The following is a 26,103-nucleotide window of genomic DNA, read 5'->3' on the forward strand; positions in this document are numbered from 1 at the left end:
CTGGACCGGTTATGGGAAAGGCACCTTTTATCACCTAGAGCTTCAAATTCCGTTCAACCCTACCCAACTACAAATAGTTCAATAACGTTTTCGCGACAGAGTATGATCCCTAAAGCTTCCTCGCTTGTATAATGTTCGCATTTCGTTTCTCGGCAGCCGTGTGATGTGACCAGGCCATGAAAGTCTGCCGTGTGTTAAGCTCATCAGTTGTGTTAGTGAATTGCAGTTGAACAACATTGCACGACTCAAGATGTGGTAGGCCTTGATTGATTATTTAGTCTCTGTGGTAGATCACTAGTTCAGATCACGCAAAGAATATAACAATAATAAGATAAGTTTAAATGAAAAGAATAGTTTTCATGCAATCATAATAATTTTCAATAAAAATGGACGTAACACTTTGGAAACCCCATACCGAACATACTTGAAGAATGACAATTTTGCAATTTAAAAAATATTCAATAAAATAATCACATTACAATTTTGGCATGTGTTTTTAATGCAAACTCATCGTAATTTAGAAAATAATCGTGGATTTGTTTAAGCTTTCTTGATGTCTATACCATTTTTGAATAAAATTGATAAAATAATACTTACTGTTAATCTGTAAATATGTATGTTAGCTCAGTATGGTTGTATGTATTCTTCAGGCCAGAATATGAGAAATATATGCTTTTTTAGCTTGAACGACCCTACCACAGTAGATGAAACAACTGGTTGCTATAAAAAAAACTAAAAACAAAGGGTTAATCGATCTTTTTCTGATCAAAACTTCCCACAAATATTAGTAGTCAATAAGTATGCAAACATGAGTCAACAAGCATTATTCTATTCTTAAAAAGTGGTTTAGAGTGCCCGCCTGGCATACACGCACCAATGTGTGAACCCTCTGCCAAGCCAACCATATAACAACAACACTTCAACATTCGCATGAATTTGAGCAGATGCAGAGGTATATAGGTCTGATGTGGATACACATGATTGCAATCATCACTTCCTTTCCCTTCCCCACATTGACCGGCAACTTGACGTTGCAGACGCCATTCTCTCCCAACAATAGAAGATCACACTGAAGATGACTGCTATTCCCCGGCAGATCTCATTGATTCCTTGTGTGAGTGGTGATACTGGAGTAGCATCCACGGTTAGCCAATCAGGCTCAAGCTCTTAAAAATGGTTTAGAGTGAAAATATATAATTACTACAGCAACTGCGCAGAAATCACGCTTAATTTGCTAAAAAAGAATAAGATCCTTTTGAACCTTTACGATCAACTCTGGAGTACTTTGTCTAGTCAAGCCTATTATATATACCACAGCAGTTCTTTTGTTCCAATCCATAATATAGATCAGGATATAATTAGACAAAAAGATGCCAAATTGACTTTCTGGAAATTTCGGCTTTCAATCTTACTAATTGCGTTGATTAATCTCTTATCATCGCCGACGTTATTGTTTACTGTAACCGCCATTTTCCTGTTGTCTACCAACAAATGGACAAAATATGCGACACCCAGTGGCCAATGGAGAGTTTTTTTTTGTTGGAGTGGGTATTGAACTCTAACAATATGTCTAAACGATAGGCGCCGTTAACCGTAGCCATTACGATGTTATGTAATGAATATAGTTTATTTGAGACTCAATATGGAAATTGTGCAGGTCGATTTTTATGTTACTAAAAATAAATAGAAATTATTGAGGTAAAAATGCGGTAGACTACCTTGGGCTGGTCATAACACACAGATACTGATTGTTCGCACATAGACTGAAAAAAAACAGTAACAAGTTTGTTAATAAGTACATTATTATAATATAACTGACTGAAATTTCATAGTTAAAAGACACTAAAGACTTGATCTAAGCTAAATTAATCATCACAATAATGCTCTGAATTACTGCAAAATAGTGGAAAATCTTCAAACATAACTTATTTCATTTTTCGCCGATAGAATATTTCGAATCAATGCTTTTCGGAAAGGTTAGACCATAAACTGTAACCCTGTGAAAGAAGATTTTAGGTTCATTCAAGTTCGATAATATGTCGGTTCCTGGTATGCGTGGCAGTATCGACCGCACAGAGCTATGGAAAATTATGGACGAGAACAGCTTCCCCCTAGCTTAGAGGGTTCGAAAAGTCGGTACAAGATCATTTCCCGGGAAGCTTACCAGACTGATAAGAGCAACGATGGACGGTGTGCAGAACAGCGTAAGGATTTCGGGTGAACTATCCAGTTTATTCGAATCTCGACGGGGACTACGACAAGGTGATGGACTTTCCTGCTTACTATTCAACAACATCGCCCTGGAAGGTGTTATGCGACGAGCCGGGCTCAACAGCCGGGGCACGATCTTCACGAAATCCGGCCAATTTGTCTGTTTTGCGGATGACATGGATATTATTGCTAGAACATTTGGAATGGTGGCAGAACTGTACACCCGTCTGAAACGTGAAGCAGCAAAGGTCGGACTGGTGGTGAATGCGGCTAAGACAAAGTACATGCTGGTAGGTGGGACTGAGCGAGACAGGACAAGCCTTGGCAGCAATGTTACGATAGACGGGTATACTTTCGAGGTGGTAGAAGAATTCGTCTACCTCGGTTCCTTGCTAACGGCTGTCAATAACGTGAGCCGTGAAATACGAAGCTGCATCATCAGTGGAAGTCGTGCCTACTATGGGCTCCAGAAGAAACTGCGGTCAAATAAGATTCACCCCCGCACCAAATGTACCATGTACAAGACGTTAATAAGACCGGTGGTTCTCTACGGACACGAGACATGGACGATGCTCGAGGAGGACCTGCAAGCACTCGGAGTTCTCGAGCGACGGGTGCTAAGGACGATCTTCGGCGGTGTGCAGGAGAACGGTGTGTGGCGGAGAAGGATGAACCACGAGCTCGCTGCACTTTACGGCGAAGCCAACATCCAGAAGGTGGCCAAGACCGGAAGGATACGGTGGGTAGGGCATGTTGCAAGAATGCCGGACAACAACCCTGCAAAGTTGGTGTTTGCTAACCATCCGGTTGGTACAAGAAGGCGTGGAGCGCAGAGAGCACGATGGGCGGACCAGGTGGAGCGTAATCTGGCGAGAGTTGGGCGTGACCGACGTTGGAGAGCTGCAGCTGCAAATCGAGTATTATGGCGGCAAATTGTTGATTCAGTATTATCATAAATTTGATGTTAACTAAATAAATAAATGAAGTTCTGGGATGCTGGGTCATTAGGCCGAATGGTCATCAGGACGAATTGAAAGTTAGCCGTTGTTTTTACCTTTTCCAGCATTTTTTTGCCAAAAACTAGTGGGCTTCGTGGCCGTGCGGCTAGCGGCGTCAGTCGTCTAGGTGTTTCGTAAGCCTCGGAGTGCGGGTTCGATTCCCGCTCCAGTCGGGGAAAACTTTTCGTCAAACGGAAAATTCTCCATTGGGCCACTGGGTGTTATGTGTGTTGTCCGTTGTCTCGTGTATGTAATGTTCAGTCTGTGCAGCCTCTAGCTGAAGACGGTGTAGTGTCTTTAAAAAAAAAAACAATGAAACTAGCCTATGTTTTAAAGAAGGAAAAATTATGAATTGAATATCAGCAGTTTCAGCGTCAAAAACTATTTTAGCAATGATACTAGAAAGAACAGCCTATATTTAAAAGAATGAAAAATTCATGGGTAAAATATCAGTAGATTCAGCATCAATAAAGTATCTTCGTGCCTGTCACACGATACACACATGCAAAATGGTCATTTGCAGATGAAGCTCTTTGTTAATAACTGTGGAAGTGTTCATAGAACACTAAGCTGAGAAGCAGGCTTTGTCTCAGTGAGAACGTAACGGCAAGAAAAAGACCCAATGACCATTCGGCCTGATGAGCATTCGGCCTAATGACCATTCGGCCTAGTGACCATTCGGCCTAATGACCTTCGGCCGAATGACCTTCGGCCGAATGGCCTGACACCAAGTTCTGGAATGCTTATTTAGCATACACTTCCCCGAATATGTGGATATTACATCTTCGGATGCAGGGATGACATGCTCCCTAGTGTGTTAGCGGTTTTAATATAAAAATGAGCTACATTGTGCACATTTTCAGCGCGAAATGCCATCCCTGTTTAGACGAACCTGATATCTTTTCTTGTAGGAATGTTGTTAATAAGGTTTTGGATGGGTCTAAAATGACAACAATATAGACGACGCGTTACGTGGGGTTATTATCTACTTCAGAAGTTATAGTCAACATCTCACAACGGCTTCGTGGTCAGAAAAGTAAACAAGGTCCTTTTCTGAAGTTGTCATTCGTCGACATAGCATTTCTCACAGATCCTGACTTGACAGGAATAAAATAGAAAGAAATAGTGAATTTGACGAATCAGCAGGGTCGGATCCTACCATGCCTTCTCAGACAGGATATATCATACTTCGATGAAGTATTTATGGATGCTCTCCACCGTGAGTGAAACTTATTCGGCCTTAGTGGTGGGATAACTAGCTTAGTGGCGACGAATGCAGCGAACACGTACTGCCGAGAAGCGATATGAACGACGGGTTGCGTCTGTGGCTGCTAAAGTTGCGCTTAAGATCGAAATAAGGGCAAGCAAAAATGCCTGCTATGTCAGAGTACCAATGCGTCCAACCCGTCACAATAGTTGACCCCTACTGGATCGTGATTGCCATGTGAGAGGGGCTTTTCTCGAGTCATGACCCGAGTACTTGGAATCCTTTCGTAGAATCACCGTGGACTGGAGTGGGCGATGAGGGGAAAGTGACCGATCAGGAACAATCGCAAAAACAGGCCCAAAGAGTGACCATTGCAGAGACTACAGAGGCAGTCTTCCCAAAGAATTTTAAGAGGCAGACACTAGTCCTATTGCCAAAGACGAGGATAAACCATCGGCATATAGGCCAACATGCTTGCTCGGCACGGCGGGCAAAGTGATCGAGTGGATGATCATCAATGGGCTGCATCGATGGTGTTGATAGTCTCTCGAGCAACCAATTGAGCTTCCGAAGGGATGAATCTGGTGTAGATCATAGACCCTCTTCAGCGTAAGAGGGAGAATTTGCTATTGCGTAGTAGCGATCCTCGATGTGTGAAATGTGTTAACTAGCGCCAATTGGGTGTGCAGGTGGTAGTGACCGGTGGGTATATATACCGGTCATGAGTTACGTGTGTCCACGGTTTTGCACAGTACGCAACACTCGCTTGCCATATGTGTTGGTGAAACGACTGCGCACGAGTATTGTTCAAAGGATGCATCCTTTGAACAATATTCGTGCGCAGTCGTTTGTGCATCCGTATGTGCAAGGAGGTGTTTGACTTAAAAACGCCTTTTTGGCAATCAGCTACGCAGGTCATACTGGTGTCTTGAGGTCAAACTAGAACCTTATATCGGACACTTTGTCATGTCTAAGGCTCCTTGATGTGGTCATGACATAGGCTGCCACGTATTTCCGAGTAAATAGGGCATAGTGAGATCACTTCATAAGTTGGCAATTACATCTACGCCTTGGTGCGTCTCATACCTTGGTGTTTTCCCAGAAGAACGAGTCGCGAAGTCCGTAGCTGCAAGATTAGACAGCTCACCCAATGTGCCAATTGTGAGGATTGTGGGGACCCGGGCTGAATAATGGGCCCCTAGGAAAAGTGATGAGTGTTTTTTCCCCTTTACTTTCTAATAGTACTTAAGCAAAAAATAATGTTAATGTGATGCAATCATAAAAGGTTTTGATGGGAGCCCTGAAAATAAAAAAGTTCTATTTATGGCAATGACACATGCGGTGGGTTGCGTCAAAGCTTGCATAAGTTAACAGATCGACTCGCAATGAAATATATCATACTAAACGATCACAGCACCAATATCCCAAATGGAGGATAACATGGCTTTGGTGCTGGCCTTTTGGTACCTGAAGCTTCCCGGGATAGCCGTTCGCATTCATAATTTTCCATAAACTGTGTACACTCGATACTAATTGTTGCGACGCCGTGGTAAGTTTTAAAGAGTCATTGAACAGGCCTAACAATGAGCATCACTAGTCTCAGCATAACGCTGCATGATAGCTGACACGCAGTTGTCATAGTAGAGTAGAGTGGAGAAAGAAGGAGGAATTTGTTTACCCTTGAGCGAAGATCGCGATCGCGTTTAAAACAAAGTGAATTCGAACAAACTACGTTCAGAGATTGCCGTTTATTAGCACTATCTTTTGTGTATTATTTGACCTAGGAGGTCCAAAAGTCGGTGTAGATCACTCTAAAACCTCATAGGTAAGCAACGAAAGTGCAATGATTAGTGTAGGAGAAATAATAATTGCAAAAAAACTTCCTCAGCTGCGGTGAATTTGCAGCACATATACAACAGAAGCCAGTATTGCAAATAGGGGAGAAAGGCCCGTTTTGTACACTGTGAGCAAACTGTAAGTAGATGCAAAAACAAAAAAGAAACTTATCTGTTACCTGAATTATTTGTGTGTCCCCATTTGGACAGGTTAGGGTAAAGGCACCAAAATCCATCACGGGATAAATCGTAGGAGAAGTAGTGGGACAGAAAACCACTTCTTGTGAGTATTTAGTTTGAGTTAGATTAGAAATGTTGTTATAATTCATTAAATAAATTTCAGTTTTGAGCGTTGCTGAAAACCAATCAGCTGCTGTGAAAAATTTGGTTTCCCTTCGGGAACATTCTCAAAAAAGAAGTGATACGAAGTGTCGCTGTGAGAAGTTCGTCCTACCCGCAAATGGCTTCTGATTCCGAATCCGCGAAGGACAAAACCGTCCGAAATCTCACGGAAACTTCTTGTGGGATATGCGGTGCCTCGATCTGTGACGAAATGATGGTTGAATGTGATGGATGTACGAGGTGTTTTCATATCCGATGCGTGGGTATCCAGTCAAGTAAACTACCCAAAAATTGGTACTGCCACAGCGAGGCCTGTCAGGAGAAAGCCCTGGAGTATCAAAAACAGAAGAAGCAGACTCGCAGTCGGAAGCAAACCGAAGAGTCTGACAAAGCCAGCGTCAACTTTCGCTCGGAGGCATCTATCGTTGAAACCAGAGTCAGAGCGCTAGAAGATCGTCATAAGCGGCAGTTGGAAGAGCTGGAAGTGGAAATGCAGCTGCGGAAGAAGGAGCAGGAGATGCAGCGGGCGTTCGAAAAGAAGAAGATGGAGATGGAGCTGCAAATGAGTGCAGAGGAAGAAGAAGAAAAGGGTGTTTGGCAGGCGAAGATGCTCCAGAAGAAGAGAGGCCAAATCCAGCGGATGAAAGCGAACTGGGAGTCGTTCGAGAAGCAGATGGCGGACTTGGACAAGGAGTTAGCGGGGCTCTCGAGCGGCAAGGTGCTACCAGCGTCGAAAAGCTTTGCGGATGTTATGTTTGTGAGTCCATCCGGCAAATCCAACCAAAACGCGTTGAAGCTGATGAAGGCGAACATCATGGAGTCCGTGGAAGACGACGAAGGTACCGAGGGCAAGAGTGAGGTTGACGAATACTGCGAAAATTCGGATCGGCACAGCCAGAGTTCCGATTCGTCTATGGGGGAGAAGGTCAAGAAAAATGTGTCGTTGAGAAACTGGAAGCAGGTCAACAGTGGAAGCCAAAACGGGCTGGGGCAACAGCAGCCCAGACCGACAAAGGCACAGCTCGCTGCCAGGCAGGGGTTAACGTACAAGCTCCCCAAATTTTCGGGCAAACCAGCACAGTGGCCACTGTTTTACGCCGCCTACAAAGCGTCCAACGCAACATGTGGCTACATGAACCATGAAAATCTGATGCGGCTGCAGGAAGCGCTCGAAGGTGATGCTCTCGAGTTGGTGAGCGGACAGCTTCTTCTTCCCGAAACAATCCCAAGGGTCATCGAGAAGCTGCGTCGCCATTACGGCCGTCCTGAGCAGCTTCTTGAAAGTCTGCTGGACAAAATCAATCGACTAGACCCTCCTCAACCGGACAGCCTGAAGAGTTTCATCCCATTCGGAAACACGGTGGAACAACTCTGCGACCATATGGAGGCAGCGGATATGCGGCAGCATCTCGTGAACCCGTTGCTGATCAAGTCGCTGGTCGCAAAGCTACCGGATCGTGAAAAGCGCGAGTGGGTCCACTACCGTAGAGGACGTGGCGAAGTAACTTTGCGAACACTTACGGACTTCCTGATGGATATAGTAGCAGATGCTTGCGAAGCCAACGTCGACATGGAGTTTGAGCAGCTACACCAATCCATCACAATTCCTCAACCAGAGGAAAGTGAGGAGCACGCTGGACTATACTGTCACAGCGTGACCACCAATTCAGCAGCAAATGTCAGCAAGGAGAAGACCCACCGCAGAGAATTCCACAACTCGTCAATGCATCCGGTCGAAAATACGTTCGGATTAAGTGCAAACGACCATGCAAACTGCGCGGTCTTGTTCCGGATCGTTCCGGTACAGTTGCACTATAAGGGAAAAACGATTTCAGTGTTGGCGTTCCTGGACGAAGGTGCTTCCGTCACGCTGATGGAGCAAAAGCTCGCCGACCGTCTGGGCGCGGTCGGAGTACAAGAGCGATTGACCATCCGATGGACAGGAGACGTTTCCAGAGTGGAGGATTCACGGCGTATGAGTCTGTGGACATCAAGTTCGAGTGCTAATGCCAGCGACAAAACGTTGCTGCACACTGTCCACACAGTCCAAAACCTGAAGCTACCGCACCAGAAGCTAGACTACGAGGAGATCGCTGCGCAGTACGCCCACTTGCGAGGACTTCCTATAGAGTCGTACGAAGGTCAGCCAAAACTGCTCATCGGTGCGAACAACATTCATTCGTTTGCTCCGATGGAAGCAAGGGTAGGAAATCCGATGGAACCGATCGCTGTTCGGACAAATCTCGGGTGGACAGTCTACGGCCCAAGATATTCGACCAGCGTGGCAGCCAGTAACTATCTGGGCTACCACCAGCAAATTATCAGTGTAGACCAGCATAAGCATTTCAAAAGCCGTTATGCGACGGAAGATACAATGAGAGCACTCTCTCAGGAAACAGATGAAGAGAAAGAACTCCAGCGAAGCCCGGAGCGCACCAACAAGCCGACCAGCAATTGCTTCGAAACTGAATTGCTCGGGAAAATAGATGATCTGCAAATTCCGGACAGTTATCCTAGGACACTGCCTACAAAGAAGCGCTTCGAGAAAAACCAGAAGCGATGTGGCAATTTCGCGGCTCCGCCAAAACAGAGGTTGGTAATCGAGGGGACAACAACAAAGCGCGTGTCGGTGCAGGAAGCATATTCTCGACGAGAAGAGCAGCCAAAAGCACAGAGGTCAGGCAGTTGGTCTGTATTGATGAACACAAGTAGCAGTAAGTGGAAGCGCCAATCGGGAAGTTCGCCAGAGAATATACAGCAACAATCCAAGTGCATCGATGAGCAAAATCCGCTCAAGTTGGGTGACTCTGAATTCGGGATCCACAGCGAAAATCGAAGGTCGTTGAAGCGAGAAGATGTAGAGGTAAATATGCAGAGCTCGGATGGACGAATCCGACAAGCACGCGTGAGTCCGCTGATGATACAAAATCGAATCGACGTCGTTGAAAGGAACGGTAAATTCGAGAATGCCGAATGTTACGGGCTGGGGTGTTGCGACGCCGTGGTAAGTTTTAAAGAGTCATTGAACAGGCCTAACAATGAGCATCACTAGTCTCAGCATAACGCTGCATGATAGCTGACACGCAGTTGTCATAGTAGAGTAGAGTGGAGAAAGAAGGAGGAATTTGTTTACCCTTGAGCGAAGATCGCGATCGCGTTTAAAACAAAGTGAATTCGAACAAACTACGTTCAGAGATTGCCGTTTATTAGCACTATCTTTTGTGTATTATTTGACCTAGGAGGTCCAAAAGTCGGTGTAGATCACTCTAAAACCTCATAGGTAAGCAACGAAAGTGCAATGATTAGTGTAGGAGAAATAATAATTGCAAAAACACTTCCTCAGCTGCGGTGAATTTGCAGCACATATACAACAGAAGGCAGTATTGCAAATAGGGGAGAAAGGCCCGTTTTGTACACTGTGAGCAAACTGTAAGTAGATGCAAAAACAAAAAAGAAACTTATCTGTTACCTGAATTATTTGTGTGTCCCCATTTGGACAGGTTAGGGTAAAGGCACCAAAATCCATCACGGGATAAATCGGAGGAGAAGTAGTGGGACAGGAAACCACTTCTTGTGAGTATTTAGTTTGAGTTAGATTAGAAATGTTGTTATAATTCATTAAATAAATTTCAGTTTTGAGCGTTGCTGAAAACCAATCAGCTGCTGTGAAAAATTTGGTTTCCCTTCGGGAACACTAATACTAATGCATGCTGCTTTGAAATCAACGAACAGGCGAGGCGTTGACACCTGACATTCACACCATTTCTGTCATATAAAGATGAAGACCTAATCCGTTGTGGATCGGTCTGGTTTGATAACTTCCCACTAACTTATACGACTCAAGTAACAGATGATAACATATAATCTGGGATAGCGGATTAGTTTTCTCATTAAATCCTCCGATGTTTATAACAACATAAGGATAGGAGAAAAATGGGACGACTACTCCTCAATGTACACAGGAATTAATCTAAGAACGAACACAACTAAAATAAAAATCTTTTCCACACGAAAACAGTACCCTTCCGTAAGAAAGGTTATCACAAAAATTAAAACCTGAAGCGAATAGTTTCCCTGTCGGTTGGTCGGTCCGTCGGTGGGTGTCGGTCGTTCCGTTTTGGGTGTCGATGTGTGTTGTTGTTTTTGTTTTCTCGGCTCCTGCTTTTCCGAGATCCGATTGTCGATTATTGCGCTGAAAGCGCGCTGAAGGGAAACGACGGCGGATAAGGATTTTTGTTTTATCACACACATGAAGCGAACGCATTTAGTTGTCTCCGCGCGTTACGGCACGTCGCACTTGCATCGTCGGAACGGAACGGCAGCAGGCTCATTGTTCGCATCGAAATTCGGAATCCGCGAAAGACGGGACGGGAAGTTTCGCACAGATCGGGTCATCGGCAGCAATATTTTCAACCATTGTTTAGAAAGATAGTTACATAACGTCTAGCTTAGCCACCGTTGTTTTCCCGGACGGAAAGAATCGTGTTCCCCGGATACGGTTTGATAGTTTTTCAATCACCGGATATAGCTCAAAAGTTGGAATTCACGCTCAACTGGTTTTTATGCAAATGTAGAAACGATATCGTGGCTCTTGCTTACGACTGATCAGCGGGAGAGAAAAAAGGATTCACTGAAATAAAAAAAAAGTCCGCCTTTGTCCAATCGAGGGAGGCCTGTAGTGGTACCGCTTCCTATTGTGCAACCAGAAACAGCTGGCGCAGTGTGCGGTGAAAAGATCCCGGATGTACGTGTAGTCGCGCTATCATTCCTGTGGCGAGCACTGAGTGTGTCTGTGTGGTCCCCCTTTGGCCCACCGCAGACACAGCCACGTACCTTGGGAACACCAACACAGACGTTATCGCATTACGGCAAGGCAGCTCCATTGCAACAGGAACAGGTCGTCTGTTGAGGCCAAACCCCCCATCCAGGCAGGCCCGCCAAGAGAGCGAGACAGAAAGCGAGATTTGTGTTGTGTTGTTGGCCCAGTGTGGATGAATAACAGTGCCCGGAAATAGAGGTGTCCGGTAACGTTAACCGGTTCCGATCGTCACTTTTCCCGTTCCTTTTCCTCTTCCGATACACACACTTTTCGTGACCTTTTTTGTCACCGTCACCATCGCTACCGACCGCACACATTGCCGACACCGCTGGCTGCGGTCTATTGTTTTCGGAACTGAATCAACCAGAAGAGAGCTTCTCCCGGCAGCACGAACGGTCGGTCGGTCGGTCGGACAGCAGCCCCCTAAATAAATAATTCCTTCCAGCTTTTTGTGTGGCCATCATCCGGCCAAACCGAAGGACCCAAGGGAACCCCCCGAACGGGAAGCAGCGCAAGGACGTGCTTGTGTGGAGGTATTTTTATGTCTGCTATCAACCGGTGCCCTAAGAGACCTTTGGGAGTAGGTACGAGCAGCAGCTACGGAAAGAACGAGTGAGCGAAGAATTACCGACAAAATTGATTGTGTTCCACGCGTTTTTTGTCAACGACCGGGTTGTGAATAGAGCAGTGTGACAGCTTCTTGGCGTGATAGGAACAAGGGACGAAGGAAAAGAGTGAATAATTTCGATTGTTTTTCATCAAAAAGAAGAAACGAGCGCGCGGGTTATAGCTATTGATCGATTTGACCGTGGTTGTCGCGCGCCCTCGGCCAGTGAAAGTGAAATACGTCGTCGGAAGTACTTTGAAGCGGGAGAGTGGGGACAAAAAATAGAGAATAATATACAATGTCCTGACTCGCAGAGTGCCATACGAAACTAGCGATATAGATCAGCAGTGCAAGGCAGGCGCAGGTACAGTGTTGGCGAAGTTCGAAAGGAGCGTCGGTGCATTTGACCACTGCGGCGGCGGCGGCTTAGAAACGGCACGGTTCGACGAGAAAGCTTTCAAAATTCGTTTGAAAACTGGAAAGCCACGAGAGAACACTTTCGACGATAGCAGCCGAATTATGATCGATATAAAAAGTTCGCCCGATTATCTGAATCGGTCCACCGGGGGATCGTTCGGTAACTTTTCGATGCTACTTGCTGGTAATTATAACAGTGTATGATACATAAGTTGACCGTTGAATGAAATCAATTACGCCGAATAGTTTCTATGCAGTTCGTTTCCTACCCAAAATTGCATATCAATAACATTAAGCTAAATTGGACATTGATGCTGAATGAATTTATTCTTCAAATTTTAAATGTAAAATGTATTTCTTCTCTAATGTTCGCTACCGTGCAGTGATGTAAAGTTTGTATAATGACAGGTTATCGCATAAGTAAACTTACAAATTGTCTACTAATGGAGTAAGCCACAGCTCATATGGTAGAACAAAAGCAGTAAATTATTTAGAGTTGATTTTTTTTTCATTGTAAAAAAATAATAAACGCGTGTCTAGGTGCGTTCCGTACATATTGCACAACGTGACAAAAAGACTCCGTTTTTATTTCACATATTTTCTAAAACAAATTTGTATTTTTGTTTTAGATTTTCTTACGGGATAGACAAAATGTCCCGATCAAAAGTTTCACTTTTCAAATAACTGCAACTTTTCGAAAAGTGCATAGAAAAATCCCAAATTATTGTGAGTTGGTCAACTAGTAGTTAATCAATGGTCCAAATTTGGGAAAAAAAATGAGCTATTCAACATGAAATTATAAAGTTTTTAGTAAAAGCCGTAATTATCCGATAGCCAACTTTAAGCTGTTATATCTCCGGACTCAATAAACCGAATGCAATGAAATTTTGAGTATTCATGATGAGACCTTTGAAAAACGTTTAACTTAAAATTGTTTATAAAAAAAAAGGCCAGCGATTTAATTTATTACATGATTTTTAGTAAACTTGTCTATTTTTAACATGCATCCCATAACTTGTTTAAATTTATTTCCGGATATTTTGTTACATCCTTTCAAAAAATATCTACCGTCAAGTCGCCATTCACCTATGAAGGTTTGGGGCGAATAAGGTGTCGGTTTACACCAATCTTATAAACGTTGCTGGTACCGCTGTTTATTGTCTTCATTATAGGCTAAAATTAAAGTAATAACCACACAAGTAAAACTTTTGTCATCAAAATTGGAGTACCCGAGCAGAAAAGAATAACAAGTGAAGAACATATCAAGCTATTATTCTTAAATACTATCATAACTCGATATGCCCTCTATTAGGTGGAAATAAGTGGTGTATAAATAACACCTAGGAAATAACATGTGTTGTTATTTCAATAATTAATGCATACCTGAAATTTTCTGTGCTGGTTTTGTAATCCATACGGTATTGAGTAACAGATAAATAACATTTGTAGTTTTTAAATTGTACATTTGTTCGATAGCTCCATCATATAATAACAGATCTTATTATTCAATTAGGGTGCCTGTACCAGTTATCACACCACCTAAGAAAAACTATTTCTACAAAAATAAGAAGATCGACGAATGTAAACAATAAGTTAAATGATTGATTAGTTTTCATACTTTACAGGAAAAATATAAAAACGGAGCCAAAACTATTTTTAGTATTGAGTACGGCGTGTGCCAATGATAGGAACCCTGTACCAGTTATGGACACATTTGTTAATTTGGGTTCCACTTCGCACTATTTACATGCATTCCTTATGGGATTTGCCATAACTGGTACACTATGGCGAAATAGGATACAAGGAGGCCGAAAAGTTAAGGAAAATAATTTATTTCTACCATAATTTGAGCAAATTGTGAAGTTTGAATGATTTCAATCATCTTTTGTGATCGTGATATGTTGTGCACGAATTTTTCTTGTTGATTTGTATCTTTAAAGGTTGAAAATCAACTATGGTGAATTTGAGGTACTATAGCCATAACTGGTACACTGAGCCTATTTTCACTGAAAAATAATGAAATACCACATCAGTATCAAACTCTGCTGAAATACAGTAAGGACCCTGGTAGCATTTTGGGCTGACAAAATCGGGTACCTGACAAAATCGAGACATTTTTTTAAATCATTTTTTTATTCATGAAAAATTATTCTGAGCACGTCAGAGACGAAGATACAGTGGATCAGGCATTATTTTTAGAATTTCTGTCGAAATCCATGAAAAGTTACAGCACGTAGAACTTTTTTGTGAGAGAAAAAAAAAGTTGCCTATCCCAAACACTTTGGCCACTCTCTGTATACCCCAGAATTAGCTAGTGCCAGCTTTTTGAAGTTTTTTGCATTTTCTTCTGCCACAGCCTGTATGTTTTGGGCAAATTTTTATGGAAATGCTCCAAAAATATACATTTTTTTTGTGTATTTGTGTATTTTTACTTAAAAATAATTTTACATATAGTCCTTTTATCAGGAAAAACGGGTTTTGCCGTCAATATAAATCGAATAGTCCTATTCAATGGAGCAGGTTGGCTCGCTCGAAGTTGCTCCGTTCTGTTCTTATCCGTTCGTCAACAAATTAGTAAGAGCAGGATGGGGTAGCGTCGAGCAAGTTCAACCTACAGCTGTGTTCATAAAAATAGCAGTGAACGCCGTTTTCCATACAAAATGGCCAACTTTGACATGCTGTAACTTTGTTCTGCTTTGAGCGATTGACCTAAAAATTTGACAGCAAACTACAAATATGGTGAATATTGTTTAAGCAAAATCTGAGAATTTTTGAAGAACGCGGAAAAAAGTTAAACACTATGTGAAATTGATCAAAGTATTAGCAGTGTTTGTTTTGATTATCTTTATTCAGCCAGCATTTTCGAAATTTTTAACCTTATGCATTAACTTGTAATTAAGGAGTAAACTGTTTAAATAGCAAGCGAAAATATGTCTAGCTTCTTCAAGATAAAGCTACATTTCAATTTATTCACACTGCTATTATTTTGAACAATTTCACATAGTGTTTAACTTTTTTCGCGTGCTTCGAAAGTTCTCAAATTTTGTTAGAACAAAATTGATCATATTTGTAGTTCGCTGTCAAATTTTCAGCTCAATAGCTCATAGGAGAACAAAGTTACAGTTTGTCAACGTTTGCCATTTTGTATGGAAAACTGCTTTCACTGCTATTTCAATGAACACAGCAGTACTTTATTAAACATGACTAATAGTTCAAAAACCAAAACCCTTTAAGATCAGACTCGTTAGAATCCCAAGATAGCCCGAGTAGAGGAAAAGAGCTCAATAACAGCATATTTTGATTTGGAGATCAAAAAGTGATATGAATTTGATTGACATAAGAGATAAAAGATCTAAAAATAAAATCTAAAATTTATTCCTGGAACATCATCATCAAATCATATTAAGATTTTGTAAGATCTAACCAATAGCAGCGAGCTATTCATATGATCTTGAAATATCAAATTTTGATATTGTTCAGATGTTCCAGGAACATTTTTCAGATATTATTTTCAGATCTTTTATCTCTTATATCAATCAAACCAATATCATGTTTTGATCGTCAGTAGAGGTAAAATACCCGGGAGATGGCCACCTCAATGGCCGACTTTTGCACCTACACACGATTTTGTGGACACAATCTCATTGGAATCAAAACCAATGTAATGGATCTTCTTATTTCAAGCTTATAGCATAGCATAGCATAGCATGAATACTTGCACAAATCTTGGATGGAGTTGCAAAGTTGAATTTCCATTGACATTGCTGATGTCGCTACTATCTACAATGTCATAGACTCACTCAGCTCCACACACCTGGCCAAGTCCTTGCAAGCATTTATAAATCCCTTCATCAACTTAGAAAGAGCCCAGAACTGAAGCATCTTCCAATAGATGAAAGGATGTTGAAAATAGCGAATTTTCAACTTATATGCAGTTATAAAATAAATATACTAAAGTAGAATTATTTATAAATAAATAAATAATATTGGAAAGATCTCACCATCTAAATGTCTTGATTAATGTTCTTCTCTGTAAAGAACAACACAATACTCAGCAAAGAACAACACAATACTGAACACTGAACACCCGCGCATCTATTGTTTTGATTTTCACTCGAGACAATAGCGAACGCGATCGATTATGCTGCCATACTCACCCCTTACAGGAGTGATGCATGCACAGCAAAGAACAACACAATACTGAACACTAAACACCCGCGCGTCTATTGTTTTGATTTTCATCCGAGACAATAGCGAACGCGATCGATTATGCTGCCATACTCACCCCTTACAGGAGCGATGCATGCACAGCAAAGATCAACACAATACTGAACACTACACACCCGCGCATCTATTGTTTTGATTTTCACTCGAGACAATAGCGAACGCGATCGATTATGCTGCCATACTCACCCCTTACAGGAGCGATGCATGCACAGCAAAGAACAACACAATACTGAACACTAAACACCCGCGCGTCTATTGTTTTGATTTTCATCCGAGACAATAGCGAACGCGATCGATTATGCTGCCATACTCACCCCTTACAGGAGTGATGCATGCACAGCAAAGAACAACACAATACTGAACACTAAGCACCCGCGCATCTATTGTTTTGATTTTCACTCGAGACAATAGCGAACGCGATCGATTATGCTGCCATACTCACCCCTTACAGGAGTGATGCATGCACAGCAAAGAACAACACAATACTGAACACTAAACACCCGCGCGTCTATTGTTTTGATTTTCATCCGAGACAATAGCGAACGCGATCGATTATGCTGCCATACTCACCCCTTACAGGAGTGATGCATGCACAGCAAAGAACAACACAATACTGAACACTAAACACCCGCGCATCTATTGTTTTGATTTTCACTCGAGACAATAGCGAACGCGATCGATTATGCTGCCATACTCACCCCTTACAGGAGCGATGCATGCACAGCAAAGATCAACACAATACTGAACACTACACACCCGCGCATCTATTGTTTTGATTTTCACTCGAGACAATAGCGAACGCGATCGATTATGCTGCCATACTCACCCCTTACAGGAGCGATGCATGCACAGCAAAGAACAACACAATACTGAACACTAAACACCCGCGCGTCTATTGTTTTGATTTTCATCCGAGACAATAGCGAACGCGATCGATTATGCTGCCATACTCACCCCTTACAGGAGTGATGCATGCACAGCAAAGAACAACACAATACTGAACACTCATGGATCTTCTTATTTCAAGCTTATATTAACAAAATAAAAATTACACTTTCGTTAGAAGCAAGATTTGTGTATCTGAATCTGTGTATCTGAAGTTTTGGTGCAATATTGAGCTGAGATTTTAAAATGTCTGTCCTCTAAAATGCCTAGTAGTTTATAGAAAAAATTAAAAATATTGAAAAAAAAAACAGTTGAAAAAATATTACAAAAATTTCATGGAAAATTGTTATTTTTAAAACTTTACCTAGTGAAAGCTTCAAATGGATTTTGAGAAATCGAAATATTGTATAAAAATGCCACAAATCTGTATATCCTACGTTATAGGTTTGAGCACCTTGACTTTTTGAATATTGATTTTTTGAGACAGCCTAAGTCGCATTTTTTTCTTAAGTAATTATCACGCGGGAGTACTCTGATTTCACCATGACATCACTGAAGTAAATTCCATGGAGACATGCATGTTCAGTTTATCACGGAGTTTTTTTTCTGGGATTTCTATTGTAGTTACATTCGTAATAAATTAAAAATTATCTCTGGAATTTTACATGAATTTAAGGAACAATTCCAACAATTGAAATTTAAGGAATGCAGAGAATAATTTTACGATGATTTCTAAAAGAGGTTTCTCTCTCCCTAGATTCTCCAAGTGGTTCCTCCGTGACACTGCAGTGATTACGGGGACGCAACCAATCATACTCAAATTTTGCACAGTCAACCAGTTAAAGATTTTTTATCAATGTTGATTTGTTCTGAAATGGTGATCGCTATCGACAGATAAAGAACTACGAAGAAAATCAGATTCATGTTGATAGGGTTAAGTCGAAAAAAACCTTTTTTTAAAATCGACCATTTTGACACACTTTACTGTGTATTGTTTATTCATTTGATATTTCTCTTGACTAAATGGATTTGTTTTCAAGAAAACAATGTTTTGCCTTTCTCGTACACTAAGTGTACTGGAAAGGCCATAAGTTCACTCCAAAAATGACTTTTTGATAGAAGGCCCGAAGGGTCGACTCACATATACCAATCAACTCAGCTCGACGAATTGAGGTGATGTCTGTGTGTGTGTATGTGTGTATGTGTACAAAAAAACTCACATCACTTTTTGGCAGTAAACCTCATTTAATAGAAGTCTCCAGTTAGCCTAGTGGTTAAGGCTTCGGATTGCCAATCCGGAGACGGCGGGTTCGATTTCCGTTCCGGTCAGGGAAATTTTCTCGACTCCCTGGGCATAGTGTATCATTGTACTTGCCTCACAATATACAAGTTCATGCAATGGCAGGCAAAGAAAGCCCTTCAATTAATAACTGTGGAAAAGTGCTTAAAGAAAAGTTGAAGCGAAGCAGGCCAAGCTCCAGTGGGGACATCGAGCCATAAAGAAGAAAAAGAAACCAAAATCATGCATGCAATCGTGGCATTTCAAAAATTGTCTGAACTGTTAGCAAGAAAATAGCCTCAGATCACATTAATTTTCTGCTATTTAGGTAACTCGATGAACAGTTAACAAGAACATAGTCTCAGACCACATTTGAGACAATCGGAATCGGTTCCAGGTGTCCCACCGGAAGTGGTCAAAAGTAAAATTTAACAAAACTCATGCAAGCTGCACATCAAATAGCGGGATTATAAAAGTGAACAAAAATGTCAAAGCGATAAATTAAATCGTGGCTTTTTTGATGGCCTGTAAACGTTCGGTCAGATTGGAAGTGAAGAAATGGTCAAAGTCTTTATATATGCAAGAGAACAAAATCGTGACCAAAGCGATCTCTTCAAATCACACCATTTCAGATTCCAGCAGTGTAAATGCATAGTAGGATCGATCAACGTTTTATGGAAATAATCGAATCGAATAACCACCTTATCAGTTTTTTCAATCTTCAATCTTCTTTTGCTTTTAAAATTACTGCTCACAATTTGGGTGCGGCTGGTTGAGCCCTCGCTCTTCTCATTGCGATTGAAATTTGAATGGAAAATTTATATTTTCTGCATTTTTTTCGTAAGAAGGTTACATTTCACATGAATCGTGTAACATTTGGTAATAAAAATATAGCCTAAAGTGTACTGAAATAAACATTGGCGAAGATCACAAAGTGATCTGCGATTGTGAATAGAGTTAACCTTCTTCATGCATTAGCTGACGCTCACCCCGCAGCCGTAGTGCATGGAATGGAGTCATAATGACCCCACGATCTGGGTTAAGGTGGTCAAGTAGTCAACTGAGAGGTCTAATATTTTTCAGCTCTGCTTTGCTGTTGAACATTACATCGGAATATGTACCATCAATAAGTTTTCAAAATCGATCATGGATTTGTTAAAATGGTTGTTTTTCTGTATAAAGTGTATAAAGGATTTTTGAACATTTTGGCTAACGTCGACAGAAAGTTCATGATTTTGTGGGGTTTTTCGTCACCGTTGAATTTTATGTTTCGAGATTTGTTGATTTTTTTCGGTGAAAAAAGACTTTCCAAATCGTTTTGGCATAACGTTTCGGCCTACTTCATTCAGCCATCATCAGATCTGTGAACATTTATTGAGTCAAGTTAGTACAATTTTCCTTCTTGGTCTACAATTTGAAATTACCACCCACTTACACAAAACGTTTGTTCTCCACCACTGTGGCTTATCAACTAACCCTAAATCCTATTTCTATGTATATTATTTCGTCAGATTACGTCATGCGGTTCGTCTCGGCTGTGTGCGCTTCGGCAACGTTCGTATTTTGCACACTAGTCCGTTGTACGCTGCGTCTATACCACCACACTCGCGCTGTAGGTTTACAGTGGTGTTATTCCCTAGCAGTTTTATATGGAAGGCCTCCGCGATAGTTCTGCTCTCCTGGTTGTCAATTCTTTCCAGGATCTCGGTTTTTTGGAAGTCGAAATCGTGTCCTTCTTCAATGTGGTGTTGTCCTAGTCCTGTTTTCGCTTCCTTCTTCCTTATGTTATTTCTATGCTCGTTTAGCCGCGTCTCTAACATTCTACCTGTTTGTCCTACGTAAATCTTTCCATCGTCTGATCCGCATGGTACTGCATATACTACATTTTTTGTCTTTTCTTTCGGGATTGGGTCCTTAAGTTTACTAAATATTGTCTGTTTTATTTTGTTACGTGGTTGGTAGGCTAATGTAATGTCGTGTTTGTTTAGTATTTTCGATAGCTTTTCGCTCAGACATGGAATGTAGGGTGTAGAAACATATTTCTTGTCTTGTGTTTGTCTTTCTTCGTGTCTTAAGGTGTTATAGTGTCTGTCTGTTCTTTGTTTTAACAATTTGTTAATGAACCAATTTGGATAGTGGTTTTTTACTAAAATTTGTTTGACTGTCATAATTGTTTTGTGTCGTTCACTAGCCCAGTACTTGTCGAGCATCCTCGGAAAAATCGTTGGGAAAACGGAAAATCATGTCGTCAACAGCTTCATCTTTGCCGCGGAGGTACCAGGAGCGCAGATCAGCGAAGACGAAGTCATGTTTTCGTTGGATGTTACTTCGTTATACACGAACGTACCGGTTGACTACGCGATAGAATGTATCAACCGACGATGGAACGAAGTTGAAGCACACACACCGATCGACCAGAACAGCTTCGTAGCAGCCGTCAAGCTTGTGTTGGGGTCCACCTTTTTTGTACACAGAGGAGTGTTCTACAAACAAAATTTCGGCGTACCAATGGGTTCCCCTCTATCACCGGTTGTGGCAAATCTAGTGATGGAGAGGCTGGAACAGGAAAGCATATGCAAGCTGGAAGAAAAGCAGACACCGATGAAGATATATCGCCGCTACGTAGACGACTGCTTCTGTGTGGCTAAACGGAACTACATCGACACCATAGTAGCAACCTTCAATGAGTTTCACGAGAAGCTGAAATTCACCGTAGAAAATGAGGAAGACAACAAACTTAAATTTCTTGACATGACGCTACAAAGAAGGGATGGAGTAATCGTGAAAATTTGGACACCTAAACAGACGAACGGACGCTACTTGGACTACAACTCGGAAAGCCCGTTTCAACATAAACGTAACACGGCGATAGCGCTTATTGACCGTGCAATAAAACTGACGAACGCTAGTGAACGACACAAAACAATTATGACAGTCAAACAAATTTTAGTAAAAAACCACTATCCAAATTGGTTCATTAACAAATTGTTAAAACAAAGAACAGACAGACACTATAACACCTTAAGACACGAAGAAAGACAAACACAAGACAAGAAATATGTTTCTACACCCTACATTCCATGTCTGAGCGAAAAGCTATCGAAAATACTAAACAAACACGACATTACATTAGCCTACCAACCACGTAACAAAATAAAACAGACAATATTTAGTAAACTTAAGGACCCAATCCCGAAAGAAAAGACAAAAAATGTAGTATATGCAGTACCATGCGGATCAGACGATGGAAAGATTTACGTAGGACAAACAGGTAGAATGTTAGAGACGCGGCTAAACGAGCATAGAAATAACATAAGGAAGAAGGAAGCGAAAACAGGACTAGGACAACACCACATTGAAGAAGGACACGATTTCGACTTCCAAAAAACCGAGATCCTGGAAAGAATTGACAACCAGGAGAGCAGAACTATCGCGGAGGCCTTCCATATAAAACTGCTAGGGAATAACACCACTGTAAACCTACAGCGCGAGTGTGGTGGTATAGACGCAGCGTACAACGGACTAGTGTGCAAAATACGAACGTTGCCGAAGCGCACACAGCCGAGACGAACCGCATGACGTAATCTGACGAAATAATATACATAGAAATAGGATTTAGGGTTAGTTGATAAGCCACAGTGGTGGAGAACAAACGTTTTGTGTAAGTGGGTGGTAATTTCAAATTGTAGACCAAGAAGGAAAATTGTACTAACTTGACTCAATAAATGTTCACAGATCTGATGATGGCTGAATGAAGTAGGCCGAAACGTTATGCCAAAACGATTTGGAAAGTCTTTTTTCACCGAAAAAAATCAACAAATCTCGAAACAGAAAGTTCATGAGTACATATTCGACGAGAAAGGCACTATCACCACTAGGTGTATAAATCTGTTTTTTTTTATTCTTCAATCACTTAAACTAATTTACAGCTCTATTGTTCACTAGGGCACTGCGTGAGCGATTCTAATTGGAAGCTGTACATACACTTTGTACAGCAACTACATGTATTCTATCCTAATTGTACTAAGGTACACCGGGGCAAGTTGAAACGGGTGGGGCAAGATGAAACACGAAGTTTTGAAATAGATTTCAATACAATTTGGAAATTTCTCTTTTGTAGAAAGATAGTATGAATCAAAAACTATGTGTTATGGCATTCAAGCTGTTTACCATCATTGGATAACATCATGTAAACCCGCTGTTTCATCTTGCCCCACTCGTTTCAACTTGCTCCGGTGTACCTTACATCTAACTGGCTGCCGTTGCGCTGCTTTCACTTTCTACCCTATCATGGTAGAATGATGAGCACGAGGATGTTGATGTGTGGCTGTTTGTTGTTCCTGTTTCCAGTCCGACTGGGGGTCCATTATGGGTTGCCGTTCGCCGATGTCCAAGTATCCGGATTCATTTGAGCCATGTGCTCAGAAGAGGGTCAATGTCAGCTGCACTCAGGGGGAAAGAGCAACCGACGAAAGTGCCGGGGCTGGGATCGAATTCATGACCATCTGCTTATGAAGCAAACGTGTAGCCACTACGCCACGGGCCTCGGCTAAAAAAAATGTTTTGCCTATCATTGATTCTAGAGTACCGTAAACCGGGGTCAAATTGATCAGCTTTGCCTTATTTTTTTAGGAATTTGCAATGTATTTCTTATTTGCTGAAATCATTGCCTATAAACAATCAATTGCCACTAGGACTTCCCGTAAATTTTTTGTTTTAACATTTTTGTGGAGCCTTGGTTGGAAAGTTATGAAGCTATTCTGAATATGAATAAGTTAAAAAAAATTCTTTCTTTTTACAAAATAGTCATTTATTGTAACAAAAATCACTTATTTCAAAGGAAATTGCCTACCTTTAGGCGTTAAGCGGGAAATTTCAAATTTTAAGTTTGCATTTTAAGTGTCAAATTTACTAGTTGTAAGAGTTTTGACGCGTTATTCGGATTCAGAAGAGCAAAATTAAGTGGATAAGGATTTTTATCTTTTTAACCGATGCTTAATTGTATACTGATCAATTTCGCCCCAAAGTGGCATTCTCAATTTTTTGATTTTTGGATTAATTTAACTCAAAGTTTAAACATGTCGAACAAAATTATGTCACATGGTTTCATGGAGATCTACTGGGTACTGATTTTACAGAAATTCTTTTGGCAATATTTGGATTGTCACTAGTGTTATCCGCAAAAGTTGTTTTAAAGTGATCAATTTGACCCCGGATTACGGTACATTTTTTCTCGATAAAATTGTGATTAGGTTATTGAATTTTTGTTCAACTTTGCAGTAAAATATCCAAAAATATTGTTTATGTCGATTTTTACAGCGTTTTCTCTTATTGATATTTCAGATTCTTCGTACAAATCATCATGGGGATCTCACAGCTCATCGCAAAGCCAAGGTAGGTTTGATCCGAAATAAACTTCAAAGTAAGGTAGAAGATTCTATGCATGGGACAATTATGTGTAGAACGGCAGTATATGACTGCTCTATTCTCATTTGGCAAGTTTGCATCCTTCATAATATGTAAAGCTTTGAGGTTTCGAATCAACGAAATTTTAACATTCCGTCGTTGGGGGTGAAAATGGGTCAAAAAAGGATATTCAACGATTACTTGTTAAATAACAAATGCAATTGAAGTCGAAATAACTTTTTATTTGGTATGTATACTCTTCTATGTGGTAATGGTAGTTTAGCAAAAAAGTATCACATTATATGAATTACTTACTAAACTTCAAATGATTGAAAATTGACCCAATCTCACCCCTTAGAAGGGGTGAGAATGGGTCAAAATATTCGAAGTCGCCTATCTAAGAATATAAGTTAATTTTATTGATCATATCTAATAAATCTATTTGAAATACAATGTAATTATGACGAATAAAAACTTAGGTAATTTTAAAAGATGATAAATCCACCTAAAAGGGCTAATACAATCGAAAAAATTGTTGATATTTGATATAATAACGTTTGTATGTTGTATCGCCATTTTTAGCCATCATAATCATCCTCATTTAAAGTTTCAACCTCCAAGAGAGAAGGGGGAAGAGGGAGGGGCGTATTGAAAGATTGATTGAAGAAAACATGATATTTTTAGTATACTGCATAAGAAATGTTTAACCAAACCCTCCGTTATAAACTCTTATGTACATGATCATTGGCCTCTCAAGATAGAGGGTCGTTCAAATATTATGTTACACAACATTTCACACTATTAGACCCTCTCTCAAAATAACATTTAAACGGATTTGCAGTACACTAAAGGTTAGATGATGATTCGAGGAGCTGTCCAAACGCATGGGTTTATTGTTATAAATGATTTTAGGCACTAAACGTATGAACACACTCGCTTGAACTTCTTCGACATATTTTCTAAAAAAAGCGTGTTTTTATGAAGATACGGTAACATGGCACCACACTAACGTCGAATGGGGACTGGATAACAAGTTGAATTTTTAGTTAAGGTTATGTGTACTCGATAACTTGCTTGACCCAATCTTACCCCCATTCTTAATATTTAGACATAGGGTCGAAAATATTGAATTTTTAAATAAAAAGTGCATTGACAGCCCACTTTTTTCATTGCATCAACCAGGTAATACCTACAGCTAACTACTTATAAGAAAATTTACGGTTAGGTGCTTGTGTGGAGCATTGCGAAGGAGAATTTTTTTCAGAGTGATTTACTAGTAGTTTCATCACATAAGTTTAGCCACAAATTTAACAAAATTTAATTATTGCTTATTATGCATCATGACGTTTAAAAACATCTCCTCTTTGAAATAATATAAAGTTTTCAATATAAATTAGCGATAGTTGATGAGTTATTTCAAATTTTATGTTTCTCCGTTTTGACCCAATCTCACCCCCCCAGACCCATTGTCACCCCCATCGACGGTTTTTAAAATTTACAGAACGTTATTTTTATAACAGTTGAAGAAAGCGGAGTTAATCCAATGATAAAAATATTTGATTCAGTGTGAACCTTGCATTTTAGCCTATAAAGGACCCAACTTATTTGATGCAATGATAGAAAAAATCACTCAGAGAACAATCAACAAAATGTCGTGATTAATTTCAGACTTTCCACACGTCCCGTATGAAGAAACTTGCCCCGAAGGCACCGCTGACACGGTTCTGCTCTGCGGTTCGTAATGCGCAATCAAAGCTGAACCAATATCAAAAACAAATGTTACGCTCTCTTGATCTTGCCTAACTTCAAAAGAACCTCCTCTTGAACCCCGCAGCAATCGCACCTACTGCACTGGCACCTCGGCTGATTG

The 26,103-nt window shown here is 40.8% G+C and overlaps 2 protein-coding genes across 4 annotated transcripts in view; both read left to right on the forward strand.

Annotated features, from left to right (window-relative positions):
• LOC109410282 (DNA-binding protein D-ETS-3) overlaps positions 1 to 26,103 on the forward strand; it is a 300,930-nt gene that overhangs the window by 162,607 nt on the left and 112,220 nt on the right. For 2 of the 3 annotated variants that reach the window (XM_062852064.1, XM_062852063.1), the window contains exon 4: positions 24,171 to 24,221. In XM_062852064.1, the coding sequence (XP_062708048.1) occupies positions 24,171 to 24,221 (51 nt within the window). Of the gene's footprint in view, positions 1 to 10,665; positions 12,621 to 24,170; positions 24,222 to 26,103 lie in introns of those variants that run through there. The other variant, XM_029878411.2, reaches the window with a different exon arrangement.
• Positions 5,952 to 10,281, forward strand: LOC109426472 (uncharacterized). Its single transcript, XM_062848808.1, has 2 exons — positions 5,952 to 6,241; positions 6,305 to 10,281. The coding sequence occupies exon 2, from the start codon at positions 6,712 to 6,714 to the stop codon at positions 9,643 to 9,645; it is 2,934 nt and encodes a 977-aa protein (XP_062704792.1). The 5' UTR covers positions 5,952 to 6,241; positions 6,305 to 6,711; the 3' UTR covers positions 9,646 to 10,281.

Source organism: Aedes albopictus, chromosome 2, assembly GCF_035046485.1.
Source record: "Aedes albopictus strain Foshan chromosome 2, AalbF5, whole genome shotgun sequence".
In the NCBI taxonomy this organism is placed as follows: domain Eukaryota; kingdom Metazoa; phylum Arthropoda; class Insecta; order Diptera; family Culicidae; genus Aedes; species Aedes albopictus.

Coding starts and splice junctions, on each gene's coding strand:
- LOC109426472 (XM_062848808.1), top strand. CDS start 6,712: ATGGCTTCTGATTCCGAATCCGCGAAGGACAAAACCGTCCGAAATCTC.